This window comes from Hyperolius riggenbachi, chromosome 2, assembly GCF_040937935.1.
Source record: "Hyperolius riggenbachi isolate aHypRig1 chromosome 2, aHypRig1.pri, whole genome shotgun sequence".
Lineage (NCBI taxonomy): Eukaryota > Metazoa > Chordata > Amphibia > Anura > Hyperoliidae > Hyperolius > Hyperolius riggenbachi.
The window spans coordinates 212,144,635-212,158,585 of record NC_090647.1 but is presented as its reverse complement, the minus strand read 5'-3'; the positions used below and the strand labels follow the sequence as shown (position 1 = coordinate 212,158,585).

Here is a 13,951-nt window from a genome sequence, read left to right as displayed (position 1 = left end):
GTCCGTTCAGTGGATCTGTTTGAACAGATCTGTTTGAACGGATGGATGTGAAAGGATCCATAGGTAAACATTGTATCCATTTGCATCCGTTCCGATCTGGGAATGGACCCTTTTTTTTTTTTTTAGCACTAATGTGAACCGGGCCTTATAATGTTTTGCACCAAAACATCAGCTGCTATGGACTACAACATTCACTAGAGAATGTATAAGATCTTGTAATGTCATAATATGCATGGATAAGGAACAAACAAACACTCAATTATTTGAGATCACAAATATTTTTTTTAAAAAAACAAAGCTCTCACTTTAATTTCAAGCATGTCAACAAAATGGGTAAATACCAAATATGTAAAGGGACAGTACGCCAACATATCATCCATTGCAATGATCCATCCCAAAACATGAATGTATGCAGTTTACTTAGACATTGGATAAAGAAACAGCCAATTCATACAAACAAATAATTGAGGACACAATTTTCATTAAAAGCAATATTACTTTTTGGTCAGAAAAGGTCTTTGTAACAAATGTAATGCCATTTACAAACACACTATGTGATTCTTTCTAAAACACAGTGCATTATAAAAAAAAAGTGTGACAGTTGAGGTTCTTGTACGATGTGCAGGCACAATAAAACACATTAGCTGGCGTTCTTGGCAACGAGCAACACATGCCCAGCTTCATAAGCAAAGATGATGGCTTCTGCAAGAGGAATGGAAGGATCACAAAATATGCATTACAATGGCGTTGTACTTAGGCAGAGCTGTAAAACCAAAGGATGTATGGGTACTTATGTTTTAAAAACTATGAACTCTAATGGAGAAGCAGAATTTGGTTTAAGGTACGGATACCTTCCTAGGCATCTTTCGTTGGACATATTGGGCCCTGGCATCTACTTTCTCACAGAAAAAAAATGGTGGTGCGAAAAAGTGCATTTTTCTAGCAGTTGTTCAGCATTTGTAAATGTCAGGCAACTGCTAAAAGTAATCCCATGGTGGGAGTAGGGAGGCTGAGAATTCGGAGGCAAGGCAGGAAGCACCACCTAGAAACTGTCTGTTGAAGATGGTACAGCAGAAAAGTTTGAGCAGCATATACAAGGTTTTTGTCTTCCCCGGGATACTGAAACACTTTTCTACCTCTAAGGAACAGCGTCACTCAATGACCCCTGTAAAAACCGCCCTTGTATATGGTCCTATCATTCAAGTAATTTGTCAGGAATCCTTATGACAGCTATTTCCTGCTAAAAAAGATTTACAGAGCAGATGCCAGTGGCATTACAGTAGTGGATGCAGAGGTTGGGACTGTACCCTAGGCCCATGGATTAGAGGTTCTCCTAGGGCCTCCTTACAGGCCTGTCCATCGCTGATAATCATAGTGGTAATCATTAACAAACTGTTCACATCCTGCGCTTACTTTTTCCCAACACCGGCTATCCTTGGAAAGCTGGTTTTGGTGGTTCATGTGTAATCTGAATTTAAAATGTATTGGGGATTCTGCTAAGTATGGTATATTATAATGCGGTATAAATAAAATAAATATTGTATCAAACTGTATATCTTGATCTGTGCCTTGAATTGACCTTTAAAGTGTCATTTAGAGGACAGAAAAATGGGAGCCGCCATTGCTGAAGTATATTAAACTATTATTAGAAAGCCATGGAGGCTGTTACTTTGACCTTTATCTTCTAAAAAAAAATACTAGTTTTGCGGTTGCAATGTTGATTATCTGTGGACAATACAACCAAGTAAAAGTTTTACCTATTTTGCTGAACAATCGAGAAGAGACAGTTCAGTAGCCTGAATCCTACCCTATTTTGTTTCCCCAGCCTAACTGACAGCTATAAGAGGAGCTGAGAACATGATTCCATTTCATTAGTACTCTGTTGAGATATGACAAAAAATCATATTGGTGTTAGCAGGTAAAGCCTTGTGTGATAAACAAGAAGTACATTCAGATTGCAGATATGCTTTTATTCATTCTAAAGCTACTATTCAGTAAGCTTAATACCTGGAACACAAGATGCAGATTTCCTGGCATTCACTAATTTCTGATATGTCCAATCTGCTTCTGATCGAGAAAGAGATCGATTTTAATATCAGTGCTGCACAAAATCGATCCCTTTCTCAATCGGAAGCTGATCAGATGTGTTGGAAATGATCGAGAAACTTCGGATAATTTCCCATGAGTGTGATGGGGAAATTGCATCTTGTGTAGCAGGAATAATTTAGCTCATTGTATTTGTTTAATAGTGCTGATAATAAAAGAGTAAAGTGTAGGCCACAAATGAATAAGATCTTATGGTGTGTGCGCAGACAGAAATCATTCACCTTATAGGTTATTATTGGGAAGACTAGGACTATTCTAGGCAGGGATATACTAACTGTACAGTACAGTATGTATGAAAGCAGAAGGAACAATCTGAAAGCAGAAGCAATCAGTAATTCCTAGTGTGTTGCTAATGAAGATAAGGATTTGGGAAATCTATAGGAAGCTGGGTAACGCTAACAGTTGGGAAAACACTGGGAAGTTTGCGCTAAAATGAAAAAGTGCCGTAACTCATCGCAGCTCATCCAATATTGCCATTGCTTAGTGATGGCCAAATATGATCTGATATTACAGCCATTGTAAGAAAAATCCGACTGATGGATCATCAAAAGGCATTTAGGGCAATGGTACTCGCCTCGCATCCAGCATACTGGAAAACCATACTCAGCAGCAGGAGAATCGTCACGTTATCCACCTTTCCACATATGCTAGAAAGCAGGTATTGGCAGAAAATGTAAGAGTGATCATTGTTGACTTATATAACACCAGTCATATCCCATTGTCTAAAAAACCCATGATGAAAGCTCGTTCTCTGGTTAGAACACACATCCAGGGAAAATGGTACACACCTACAGCCCAGGAGGATAGGGAGGTGAACTTTTTAGATGATGGAATAAAAGTCATGTTTTAAAAGTCAAATTCTCTCATTGATTCTGTTGTAATATTATTCTTCAAAAAGTAATAAAACTGTGTATTAATTAAAAAAAAAAACTTACGGCGTACACATTTTAATCCAACCATTTGATGATTCAGTCATTTCAGTTATCTGTGATAAATTGAACCAAATGTAAACATTTATATCACTTTTATATATATATATATATAAAAAAATAATGTATAAAATATAAGTGTAGTCAACTCAGCACTAATTTTTAAATTGGGCAAACAACAATTGTACAGCCAGGGTAATGTACACTGTCAAAAGTAAGTGCCCAAACAGACCTCAATTATCCACAGAGAATGTTTGCTGATACCTAATCTGATATGAATTGGCCCATGTATGGGTCACTTCTGAATTTTGGTTTAGGAAATAAGTTATTAAAAGGTCGGTGTAGAAGATAGATGATTTTGGCCCATATGCAATTACATTTTTCACCTGTGTTTTTTCCTAGGAGATGTTTAATCTTCTATTTACATAGTTATTTGGGTAGAAAAAAGACATACATCCATCGAAAATAAAGTACAACACCAGCCTGCTCCCTTAACATATCCCTGTTGATCCAGATGAATCAAGTTAGACAAATGAATCAATCAAATAATAATCCAAAATATTTTTAAGTATTTTCTTGCTTTCTGGTGGTTCTCAGGAGAACTCAGGAGAAAAAGTGAATTGCATATGGGCCCTAATGGGAGTGTGCAGCTTTAAAACTGTCCCCGCAACAAAACAGACCATAGAAACTCACCTGGGGCATTTATATTACCTGTGGCCATTACCTGATGCTGATCCGGCACCTGCAGCCAAGGAGGAGGAGAATGAGGCAGTCCAATCAATACCTGTGTGGACATCCTAACAGCTAATGTACAAAGACCTCGGTCTTTAGTGGTGTCAAAATGAACGCAAGCCAAATTCCAAGCTCCATGTACACTAGCAGCTGCACTGACCTGCAATCAAACTTGGGTTAGACTGATGCTGAACTGATCTTGCTATGTACACTCGCCCTACATTTATTATTGCTTGTGCAGGTTGCAGCACAGGTGCACTTCATTTTGTTGTCAATAGGACTCAAAAATCTACACACTGAGAATTTAGTCAGTATGTATTTTTGAATCTAATAAACACTCACGCTTATGGAGATCACAATATACAAAGTTAAATGACGCTGGGGCCACTATTTTAACAGATTACAGATGACTGATATGTGTAAATCAGTCAGAAAGTATTATACCCTTGTTTTTCTGAGGCCTGACTCCACTGTAATATTCTGACAAGTCGCACTGTTACTGTCGCTAATCCTACACATACCGACGTTCAGCCTGATGATAAGCATTGTGGTTCAGCACAGGAATACATGGGCAAATCACTATGCATAATAATCGCACTATAATAATGACACTGTTCAACTAGAAGACTTATACACAATAAAACTGTGCTTTACATGTAGACAGCTTTCTTTCAACATGTACAATTTTACATTGGTGTGTAGTTTCATGAGGCTGTTTCCTGCAGTGGTAACGGCACTTAGACATGGCTAGCAAGAAATACTGGCTCTGATTCATAAAAGCTAGAGCAAAGGAACATGGAAACGCCGCCTTAGCCAGCAGCCATGTTTCCAGATCAGAAGAAGAATGAAAGCGCACCTGATACCAGACAGAACAATATGGAAAGACCTATTGCTGCTGCTATTATGCATTTATAATGCCTTGCAAAAGTATTCATCCCCCCAACTTACAAAGCCCCCCCCCATTTCAAACTGGTGTTTGTCCTGATTTGTTGCATTACTGAGTCAGGTACAAGATGTCTTTTATTGTGACACCAACAATTAAAAGTAAAAATACAGAAATCTTGAGTATGCAGTATTCAGCATACTCAATACTTTAAACGCCCCCTTTGTTGCAGTTACAGTTGCAAGGCTCTAGGTTCTTCGCACATCTAACTGCTGGGACTTTTACTCAATGCAAAATGGTTCCATCTCCTTCAGGCTCATTGGGTTGCATTATTCAAGCCATGCCACAGATTTCTAGCTGGACTGAGGTGTGGACTTTTACTAAGCCAATCCAACACATTTGCATGTTTTTCTATAAACCTTTTTTGTCAAGTTAATACAGTATTATGTGGAACTTTCCTAGAAAAGAGGATGAATACATATGCACTCACAACATTACGTGTGTGTGTGTGTGTGTGTGTGTGTGTGTGTGTAGTGTGTGTATAGTGTGTGTGTGTGTATAGTGTGTGTGTGTGTGTGTGTGTGTGCGTGTGCGTGTGCGTGTGTGCGTGTGTGTGGACAAAGCAGGACAAACATTGGCAGGGATTAATACTTTCACAAGGCACTTTATATGGGGTTGACATTTTCTGACAGCTCATCTACTATCTCTCAGGGTAACGAATAATCTAATCCCTGCTATAGTCATGGGCTAATGGCCCAATAATTGAAGGACAATTATGTGGCCTGTGCAGGAGGAGACCAGTTAACTTACGAGTTTATTGTTGAGATATGGGAGAAAACAGGAGGGTCCAGATAAAACCCATGAAAATACAGGAAGAACAGAGAATTCCCAGGCGAAGTGTCATAACAGATATCTGCACCTGAGACACTAGTGTTGAGTGTTAGACTCTTAGCCACCATTACAGGATGATATGATATACAGGACAGGTACTGCATAAAACTGTGATAAGACGGATGCGAGGAGACAAGTGTGAAAGTCTCATAAATCCCCTTTTACTTCTAAAGCTTCCTTTTTGGTTCTTAACTAGAGAGGTTCAATTTATTGGTTACAATCATGTGATCATGTCTCATTTTAACTTCTTGTGTCACCTAAAACAGGAAGTGGAAGTAAGACATTGGAGACTCACAAATTGGTCATCTGATCAAATTGAATGTATTTTTCTCATAAATAGAATATCTGAAGAATAAATTACCGGTAATCATCTGGATTCTTAAAGGATACCAGAGCTGAAGGACTCTGGTGAAATAGCTATATGTCATGTGTGGGGTGTTAGTAGTAGATACTTACCGCGCCTTCCATTTCACTCCGTCACTCGCTGTTATCCAGCTTCAAGCTCTGTTCTGACAGGCCAACCTGGGCGAGGGATAGCTCAACCTCATCAGAGGTAGCTGCACGATGATCCAGCAGGTCCCAGACCTGCAACCCAGTGGATTCAGCGACTCATATAACCTATGACCCGGACATATTGCACCGTGCATGTGCAGTATGTCCGTTCTGCACCCTTGTGGCCACGCTCAATGATGGCGCCATACAGACACGCACTCCTGTACACATGACATATGGCCATTTCAGCTCTGGTATCCTTTAACGCTCTGCCTCTGTACTTATATAGATATACTGTATATATTAAACTAAAGTCTGAACAAAATAGTATAAATAAAAATGACAGCTCACTCAGAAAAGTTGTAATAAGTAGAAGCGGTAAGCCATAGTGAGTAAATAACAGTAAGGTGATACAGCAAGTCTAGAGTTAAGATTTCTTATTTAATGCAAAGCGAAGTGAGTGCTTATTAAAGCTGCTCAATTTTACGAGAAATGGGAGTGCCAGAAGCATGTACACGATTAATTTACACGAATTCAGCAGCAGATATGGCCAGCAATGCAGACAGTGCTGCCTTTTTGGGGTGTCTCATAATCAGATATATGAGCAAAGACATTATTTTGCCAGTGCGTCCTGGTGGGTTAAAACTATAGGAACTATATGACATACGCTGGACGTTGGTGCAACAGCTTTTTTGTTCCTTTGCTCTACATTTCATAGATCAGATTCAGTGAAGGTCACAGAGCACAAATGCACATACAGAAACCCAAAGATGAGCTAAAGGTAGTGGGGAACACCACTAATATATAAACATATTTGGCAACTTACAATGACATGAGTGTTAAACAGAGTTGCTTGAAAAGAAATGTACACACGGGAAACACCACCTTGTTCTTTTGGTACCAGCAGAAGAGAAACAAAAAGAAAAAAAGCAGGATGTTCAGTTAGACAGTGAGTAACCCTGCAACTACTAGCTACCTTTTAACATTAACAGATAATAGAAATCATTCACACACACAATTCAGTAGTATAAAAACAACTAAAGCAGCCATGACTAATAAAACACAAACGTTTGAACGGGGAGTAAGGAAAATGTATAGTGCTATCAGTTACACAGTTCCAGACTGTGAAGATTGTTCTTTGCTGCAGTGCTTAAAAAAATAACCAAAAGCCTCCCAGGCCACAAGAGGAGAAATTCCTCCTAATGTCAGACAGTGATGAACGGCGTCCAAGAGGCTAATGCTTTACTTAACAATCATTTTGCTGCATTTCCCAACTTTAAAATAAAATCGAGTTCATGAAGGCCTGCAGTGGTGATCTGTCACACGGATGTCTCCAGCCCTGACCGGCTGAGGTCTGAGCCCATACTGGAGCTATAGTGTGTACGTGAATAGCCAAAGAGGGATGGAAGTCTGAAGTATTCATTGCCTTGCCAGTGAGTGAGCATCACTTTTTTAGAAAGATGATTAGACCTGCTGGCTGAAGCACTGTTGAAGTCGTTGCTTTGGTAGTTTGGACTCTGCATGGAGGCTAGAGGCGTGAACTCAGAAACGTGCTCCTGAGAGAGTCTGGAAGCATTCTGTGAAGAAAGAACACAAGTTAGAATGCAGATTTTCCGAAAATTAGCTTTGATTTTATTTAGGAAAAGATGGCTGAACTAACCCACCCAAAAAGAAAAAATAGCCCAGACTGATTTGTCATACAATATAATTCCGCCGAGTGTGGAACACTATTGCTTCTTGGACATCAGATGTACCCATGGTCAAGAGATGACAGTTACCAGATCCAGTTTTCCCAATGAACTCTATATGTGGTCAGTGGATGAATGAAGTTCAGCCACTTTCAGGGACAATCACACAGGCTAGGGAAAATAGTCCAACTTGACCTTGTAAACTGCATGCCCCGCAGGCCAGATTTTGCACACACACCCAGCTACCCTAAGATGTCTATGGTTGGCCTTTTCCTAAGATATTGTCATATAGATCTGAATGGGATCCTATCTGCTGACCTCATGGATGGCATCAGGGTCAACTGTGACAGACGTACATATTTCAACAGCCAGGATTAGAATTTAAATGCTTTTCATTGGAAAAAAAACTTTAATTTGAAGGCACACATTCTGAACAATGTTAATTCCAGAAATGAGAGGAATATGAAGGCTGCCATCTTCATTCTCTAACAAACAATGCCAGTTGCCTGACTACTTCTGTGCTGATTTTCTACCTCTACTGCCTAAGCATACCTGAAGTAACATGAGACATGATGAAAAAAAAACATGGGTACATATAGTTCTAGCCCTACTAAGAAATTGTCTGAAGTCCCTTTCTGTTTTTCAGTATTGGAAGAGTTAACAAATTAAAGTTGTTATCAATGTAAATGTGCTTGTCATTTGTCAATTAAGTTTAATTTCCAAACAAGTACCGTATTTTTCGGACTATAAGACGCTCCTGACCATAAGACGCACCTAGGTTTAGAGAACAACAACCAGGGGGAAAAACAAATGCTAAACTTGGTGCCTCCATGGTGAAGGGGCATCTTGTGGATTATGCTTCCTTATGTTTCCTTTGAACCTCATGCCCCCTTGTACCTCTTGTGTCTGTGTGCCTGTGTCCTCCTCTGTCCCCTTGTGTCCTCCTGTGTCCCCCATTCGTCCTCTTCTGTCCTCCTTGTTTCCTCCTGTATGCCCCTTTGTATATCCCTTGTGTCCTCCTCTATGCCCTTTGGTGTCCCCTTGTGTTCTCCTCTGCATGGGCACAATACAGGGAGTCCCGGACATTGCGGCGGGTTGGAGGTTCCAATTGGCAGGTGTTCAAAAGTCAGGAACTCCCTGCATTTGGACTATAAGACGCAGTGACTTTTTCCCCCCACTTTTGGGGGAGAAAAAGTGAGTCTTGTAGTCCAAAAAATACAGTAAATATAAGCCAAAATAGCTGATAAACAGCGAGAGAATCCTTATGATTAGGCTTTAGGGATGGAAAGTTCAAAGGGTCATTACTTCTATTTGTTATTCAATCAGAATTGCAGATTTGTCAGCTGCTGTTTATAAGAAGAAGCTTAAAATTAAGCCTTTAAACTGAACATAAAAGAGACTCAGTTCTGTGTTTAATTCGCCTTTGGTAATGCACATACAATTCATAATATCATAAGTTTAATTTCACTTCAGGTTCACTTTAAGTGACTGGCCCAAAATGGGCATGCAGATCAGATGCTTTGACTCTTGTCTGACTCCTCTGGCTGCATGCTTGTTGCAGGTCTGTGACTGAAGAACAACTAATAGCCAAAAACTCAGCATGATAGACAGGCAGCTGGCAGTGTTTATAAAGAAATAAAGATGGCAGCCTCCACATCCTTTCACTTAAGGTCCCATTAAAAACATCATCAAGAACAGACAAGATGAATAAATGCTGAGAAGGTGCCAGAACAGCCAGTAATCAGGCCCAAGCCTTGATTTTTACAGAAGCATGGTTACTATGAGCACCTTCACAATGTTTGTCTTTTTTGTGTCCCCATGTTTTATAGTTGCCCCAATAAAGAATAAATACATGAAGAGTAGGCTCAGAGAGTAAAACACTGGATTCCCATACTTTTGAGGCCTACTCCTGGAATTCGTAACTAGGCTAGAATAGGCCGAAGCTCTGCAGCATGTTACAGTATAAAAAGCTGCTGCAGATCTAGTAGAATATGGCAATTGTGGTATGTGGGAAAATATAACCATAATAATGATATAGTCTTTCTTTATAGTGGCATTAGCTGTCAAAGCATGATTACTGCATTAGAAAAGCTCATCTTACGTCAGATAATGCGTGTTTATGCTCAATGCGCCCAGCAGATAGATCCGTCTACTCATGTATTAAAACTGTAGTCTGTCTCTAGTAACTAGTAATAATTTCTATAGATATACTGTAGGTGGAAAAAACAACATTTTGTAAATGTGATACCTATAAATGGCTAACTGATAACGTTAAATGATGCAAGCTAATTTATGCAAGCCAATTTAACTCATCATTCAGCCCTTAAAAAGTAGTACTTTTACAAAACATTTTTTCCACCTGCATAATCCTATTGGCTAACACGGTACAGAAATTATTTTCTACAATATCTATACTATAAGCTGCAAACAGAATATTGATCTGACCCGTCCATTCCTTATACTTATGGTGCCAAACCCCTTACTGTTCCCTAACTATAACGTTCCCACCACCTTATCAATAGCGATTACATTCTTCAGGTATATGAAGTGTCATTTTGTGTGCCCAGAAAGTCTCGCTCCATTACACTAACTACTGTCACCGCTCAATTCACAATTCACTGACTTATGCAAAGGTCAAAAGCACCATTTTAGGCACTGTGAGCTCATATTGCTTTTGCCAAGGCTTGTCTTTATAACATTGAAGCAGTTCAACTTAGCAGTTGGCCGAACTGAAACCTAGAACACGTAATACATACACATAGGCCCTTATTCAATTCACCTTTCCTTCTAAGTTTTCTCCTAGGAGATAATTTTTCATCTTCTTATTCAAATAACTTTTCAGCACAACACAAAAGTACAAACAAGTATTTGGAAAAGTACTGTCAAATTTATTCTGAGTATTTTCTTGCGTGTTGGTAGCTTAATAGGCATTGTATTGATAAGATGTGAAAATATTACCTAGGAGAAAACTTAGGAGAAAAAGTGAATTGAATAAGGGACAGAGGCCCATATGCATTTCCCTTTTTCTCCTGAGTTTTCTCCCAGGTGATATTTACACGCCTTGTCATAAAATGCCTTTTAAACCACCAACAAGCAAGAAAATACTCAGAATAATTGTAATAGTACTTTTTCACCAACTTTTAGGTACTTTTACAATTGTGAAACACGTAAACGTCATTTTAAAGAGAATATGAAAATGATCTCCTGGGAGATAACTCAGAAGAAAAAGTTAATTGCATATGGGTCATGGTGTTTTGTACAAAGACTCTGGTTGGGAATTAGACATCAGCTTTTATTACAAAACACAGCAAAACGTTTTGGAGGAAAATACTGAAAGTCAGCACACCAAAAAGAAATCAAACCTGTAACATACGGTACCTACAGAATGAGTTAGCTGCACTTATCAGTCAGCAGCACTGGATTCCTCCAGAAGTGGCCCTTCAATGCTGGACTTTACTTTCAATGTCTGCTGTAGGGATGAGGAAGAACACTAAGATCTGCTCTGGATGTCATTTATGGATTTACAGAGAAGGAATGATTACAAATGCAGTTATTTCTAAAAATGTTCCATGTCTTATTTCATAGGTTAGAGATTAAACAGTGGTTGAATTATGACTGCAAACTAAAGACTTGTACACAAGTTAGATGGTCCTTGGCCTCCTCTGTACAGCGGACCCTGATCAGCCTGGCGGATCAACTTTGCCGAGTGCAGGCTGAGGGCATTGTTATCCTGCCTGCTCTATGCTGTTCTGTTGTGCTTTGCTCCATTGGCCCTCCTCCCCTTCCATAGCAACAGAATGTGTCGCTGGCTTGTAGGCTAGTAATACAACTGTACAGCCGTTGGCTCTGAAATGTCACCCAGGGATCGAGTACCTGCGGGTGACAGTCCATTTACTTGTGTACAAGGGTTTTCTAATCTCTAAGACTGAAAATTATTTGGTTTGCCCCTTTGAATACCAAACTAGCTGGGATATATTTAGATATAGATTTCTAAGTGAAGATAAGTCTTCTTTACTTTACTTCTTTTTTGTCTGTGTTATTTCTAACAGTTTTTTCTTTAGTGAGAATCAGTCACATGTAGGTATTTATATTAATCTCTACTAGAATCTGATCTAAAAGTAAAGGTGGTCCTCTATTATTCATGTAATACCTTTCCACACTTCAGCTCTGTGCTGTCTGAGATCAGTGTTTCTGATCATTGCCCTGCTGACAACTGTCACTTAACAGGATCTTTAATTTGCATATTTTGTATATTCCTGCCATCATTTGTGACAGCTTTATAATCATGTGTTAGCCCAGGCAGCAGGTAAGATGCCTCTCCACTCCACACTCACAGCAGAGTATTATACAGTATGAGGCAAGTCAATAAAACTGTGACTGTAGAGTTTGGATTCAGATTCAAACATCACAGAGTCTCACCTGGTACCTAAACCCTACCTCCCTTTTATGGCACCTTAACTTAACTGAAAGCATTAATTAGTCCATTCTAACTAGCAGACTAGTACTGCAGAAATACTAGGACTACACGGTCCATATGAGCTACCGTGTCAGGTTAGGCTACCTTAATCCCAGTGCTGGTGGAAGCCCATTTTCTTAACGTTTCAGCTACCCCACCATATTCTGGTATGATTCAGGTGAGGGTTACAAACTTTTGCACAAAATTAAAGAGTAACATTTTTTTTTAAATCTTATGTTTTTCCCAACCTCAGGGAATCCACCCCAACGTAATCAGTTGATAGAAGGAAAATTGAAGACTCCACATCTGCCTGAACTATGCACAGACACAGTATTGATGGTTTTCTTCACATAAACTATCACTCTGTGCTTGTTCAGCTAAGCTGAGCTACCACGAAGAAACACTTAGATGTTTGGGGAAATTGAGAAAAGAAAGAATAAATCCACACTTAAAAAATATGGCTGCACCCATCGTATGAGAAGCACATTATTTTGCAAGTCGTTTTCAGTCCACTTTAAATCTCCCTGCACAGATTCACTTTTTTGCCACTTGCAAAAAAATTATCAGGCCCTTTTTTTTTTTTTTTTTTTTTTTTTGCTGAAAAAGTGTAAAAAATGCTCACTTGAAAAAAAGATGTGTGTGCACATAGGTATATTAATGCTTAGACAGGGTCCTATACTCGTTTTTGTTCCATGAGATGCACTAAGGCTTATTTTCATGGGATGTCTTATTTTTACATGAACAAGAATCTACATTTTATCCTTGATCAAATAAACGTATTCAAATATAGTCATGACATCACTTTCTGGAACATCATCATAGCTCTCCAAACCCTAAATTGCATCATGGAGAGGGAAGCCCTTTGAGTGCAATTCTTTTAAAGTGGACCTGAACTCTTGCATAGGACAGAAGGAAAAAATAAAGAAATGCACACTGTATGTATTTAGTGAGTTTAGCCTGTCTAATTCCCCCTCATCTGTGACCATTCACAACTGTAATTTGATCTCACAGCTGTGTCAGCTGGCTGTCTCAGCAGAGCAGCTAATTCGTAAACACAGCATGGTAACTATACGTCGCCTTCCATGAAAGCAGGAAGTAGACACACTGCAGATTTATTTCAGGATTTGTATCAGCTGTAACAAAGAAATGTTTTTTTCTTTAAAGGTTGTTGTGCTGTTGCTTTTCTTTTAGAGCAGAGAGGAAGTTCTGAGTTCAGGTCCGCTTTAAGGGTGAAGGGTCTATCTGTCCTGCTGCAGTCTCATTGCTTTTCTATAAACTGTAACTAGGGCTTATTTTTGGAGCAGGGCTTACATTTAAAACATCCACGAACATCAACTAAAGAAAAAAATCATGCTAGGGCTTATTTTCGGGGTAGGTCTTATTTTCAGGGAAACAGGGTACTTCCTGCTCACTTGGTGAGCATTCAGAGTTTCTCCTTAATAGCCCCTTTAGTCACTTCTACCTGTGATGACTATTTGATTGTCTTCAGCTTTGCCATAACCTGTGCAATGAATTGCAAGACAGCAGCTTTATTACCAGAGCAGCATTGTGACCAAGACGACAGTGTAATCTTTGTAAGATATGAGGTTAGTTTTTATTCTGCGTAAAAGAGCAAGCACAGAGACTGATTTTGCAAAATGGATATCTTGGGTAAAAATCTCTTACAGGGCAGAAGCAAGGTCTTGGAAATGATATGAAAGAGGCAAGCAGAAGTAAATTATGAGTGCTGCTTTCAAGCTATATAAATCCTCCAAAGATTTTGCTGTTTTTTGCA

The 13,951-nt window shown here is 39.2% G+C and overlaps 1 protein-coding gene across 8 annotated transcripts in view; it reads right to left on the bottom strand.

Moving 5' to 3' along the window:
- Window positions 1-278: 278 nt before the first annotated feature.
- ATP11A (ATPase phospholipid transporting 11A) overlaps window positions 279-13,951 on the bottom strand; it is a 230,613-nt gene continuing 216,940 nt past the window's right edge. For 2 of the 8 annotated variants that reach the window (XM_068268060.1, XM_068268062.1), the window contains 2 exons: window positions 6,860-7,610; window positions 279-702 (listed from right to left, as the gene is read on the bottom strand). In XM_068268060.1, coding sequence (XP_068124161.1) covers window positions 7,353-7,610 — 258 coding nt within the window. In that variant the 3' untranslated portion in view covers window positions 279-702; window positions 6,860-7,352. Of the gene's footprint in view, window positions 703-3,041; window positions 3,092-6,859; window positions 7,611-11,103; window positions 11,191-13,951 lie in introns of those variants that run through there. The other 6 variants (XM_068268065.1, XM_068268067.1, XM_068268064.1 and 3 more) reach the window with 5 other exon arrangements.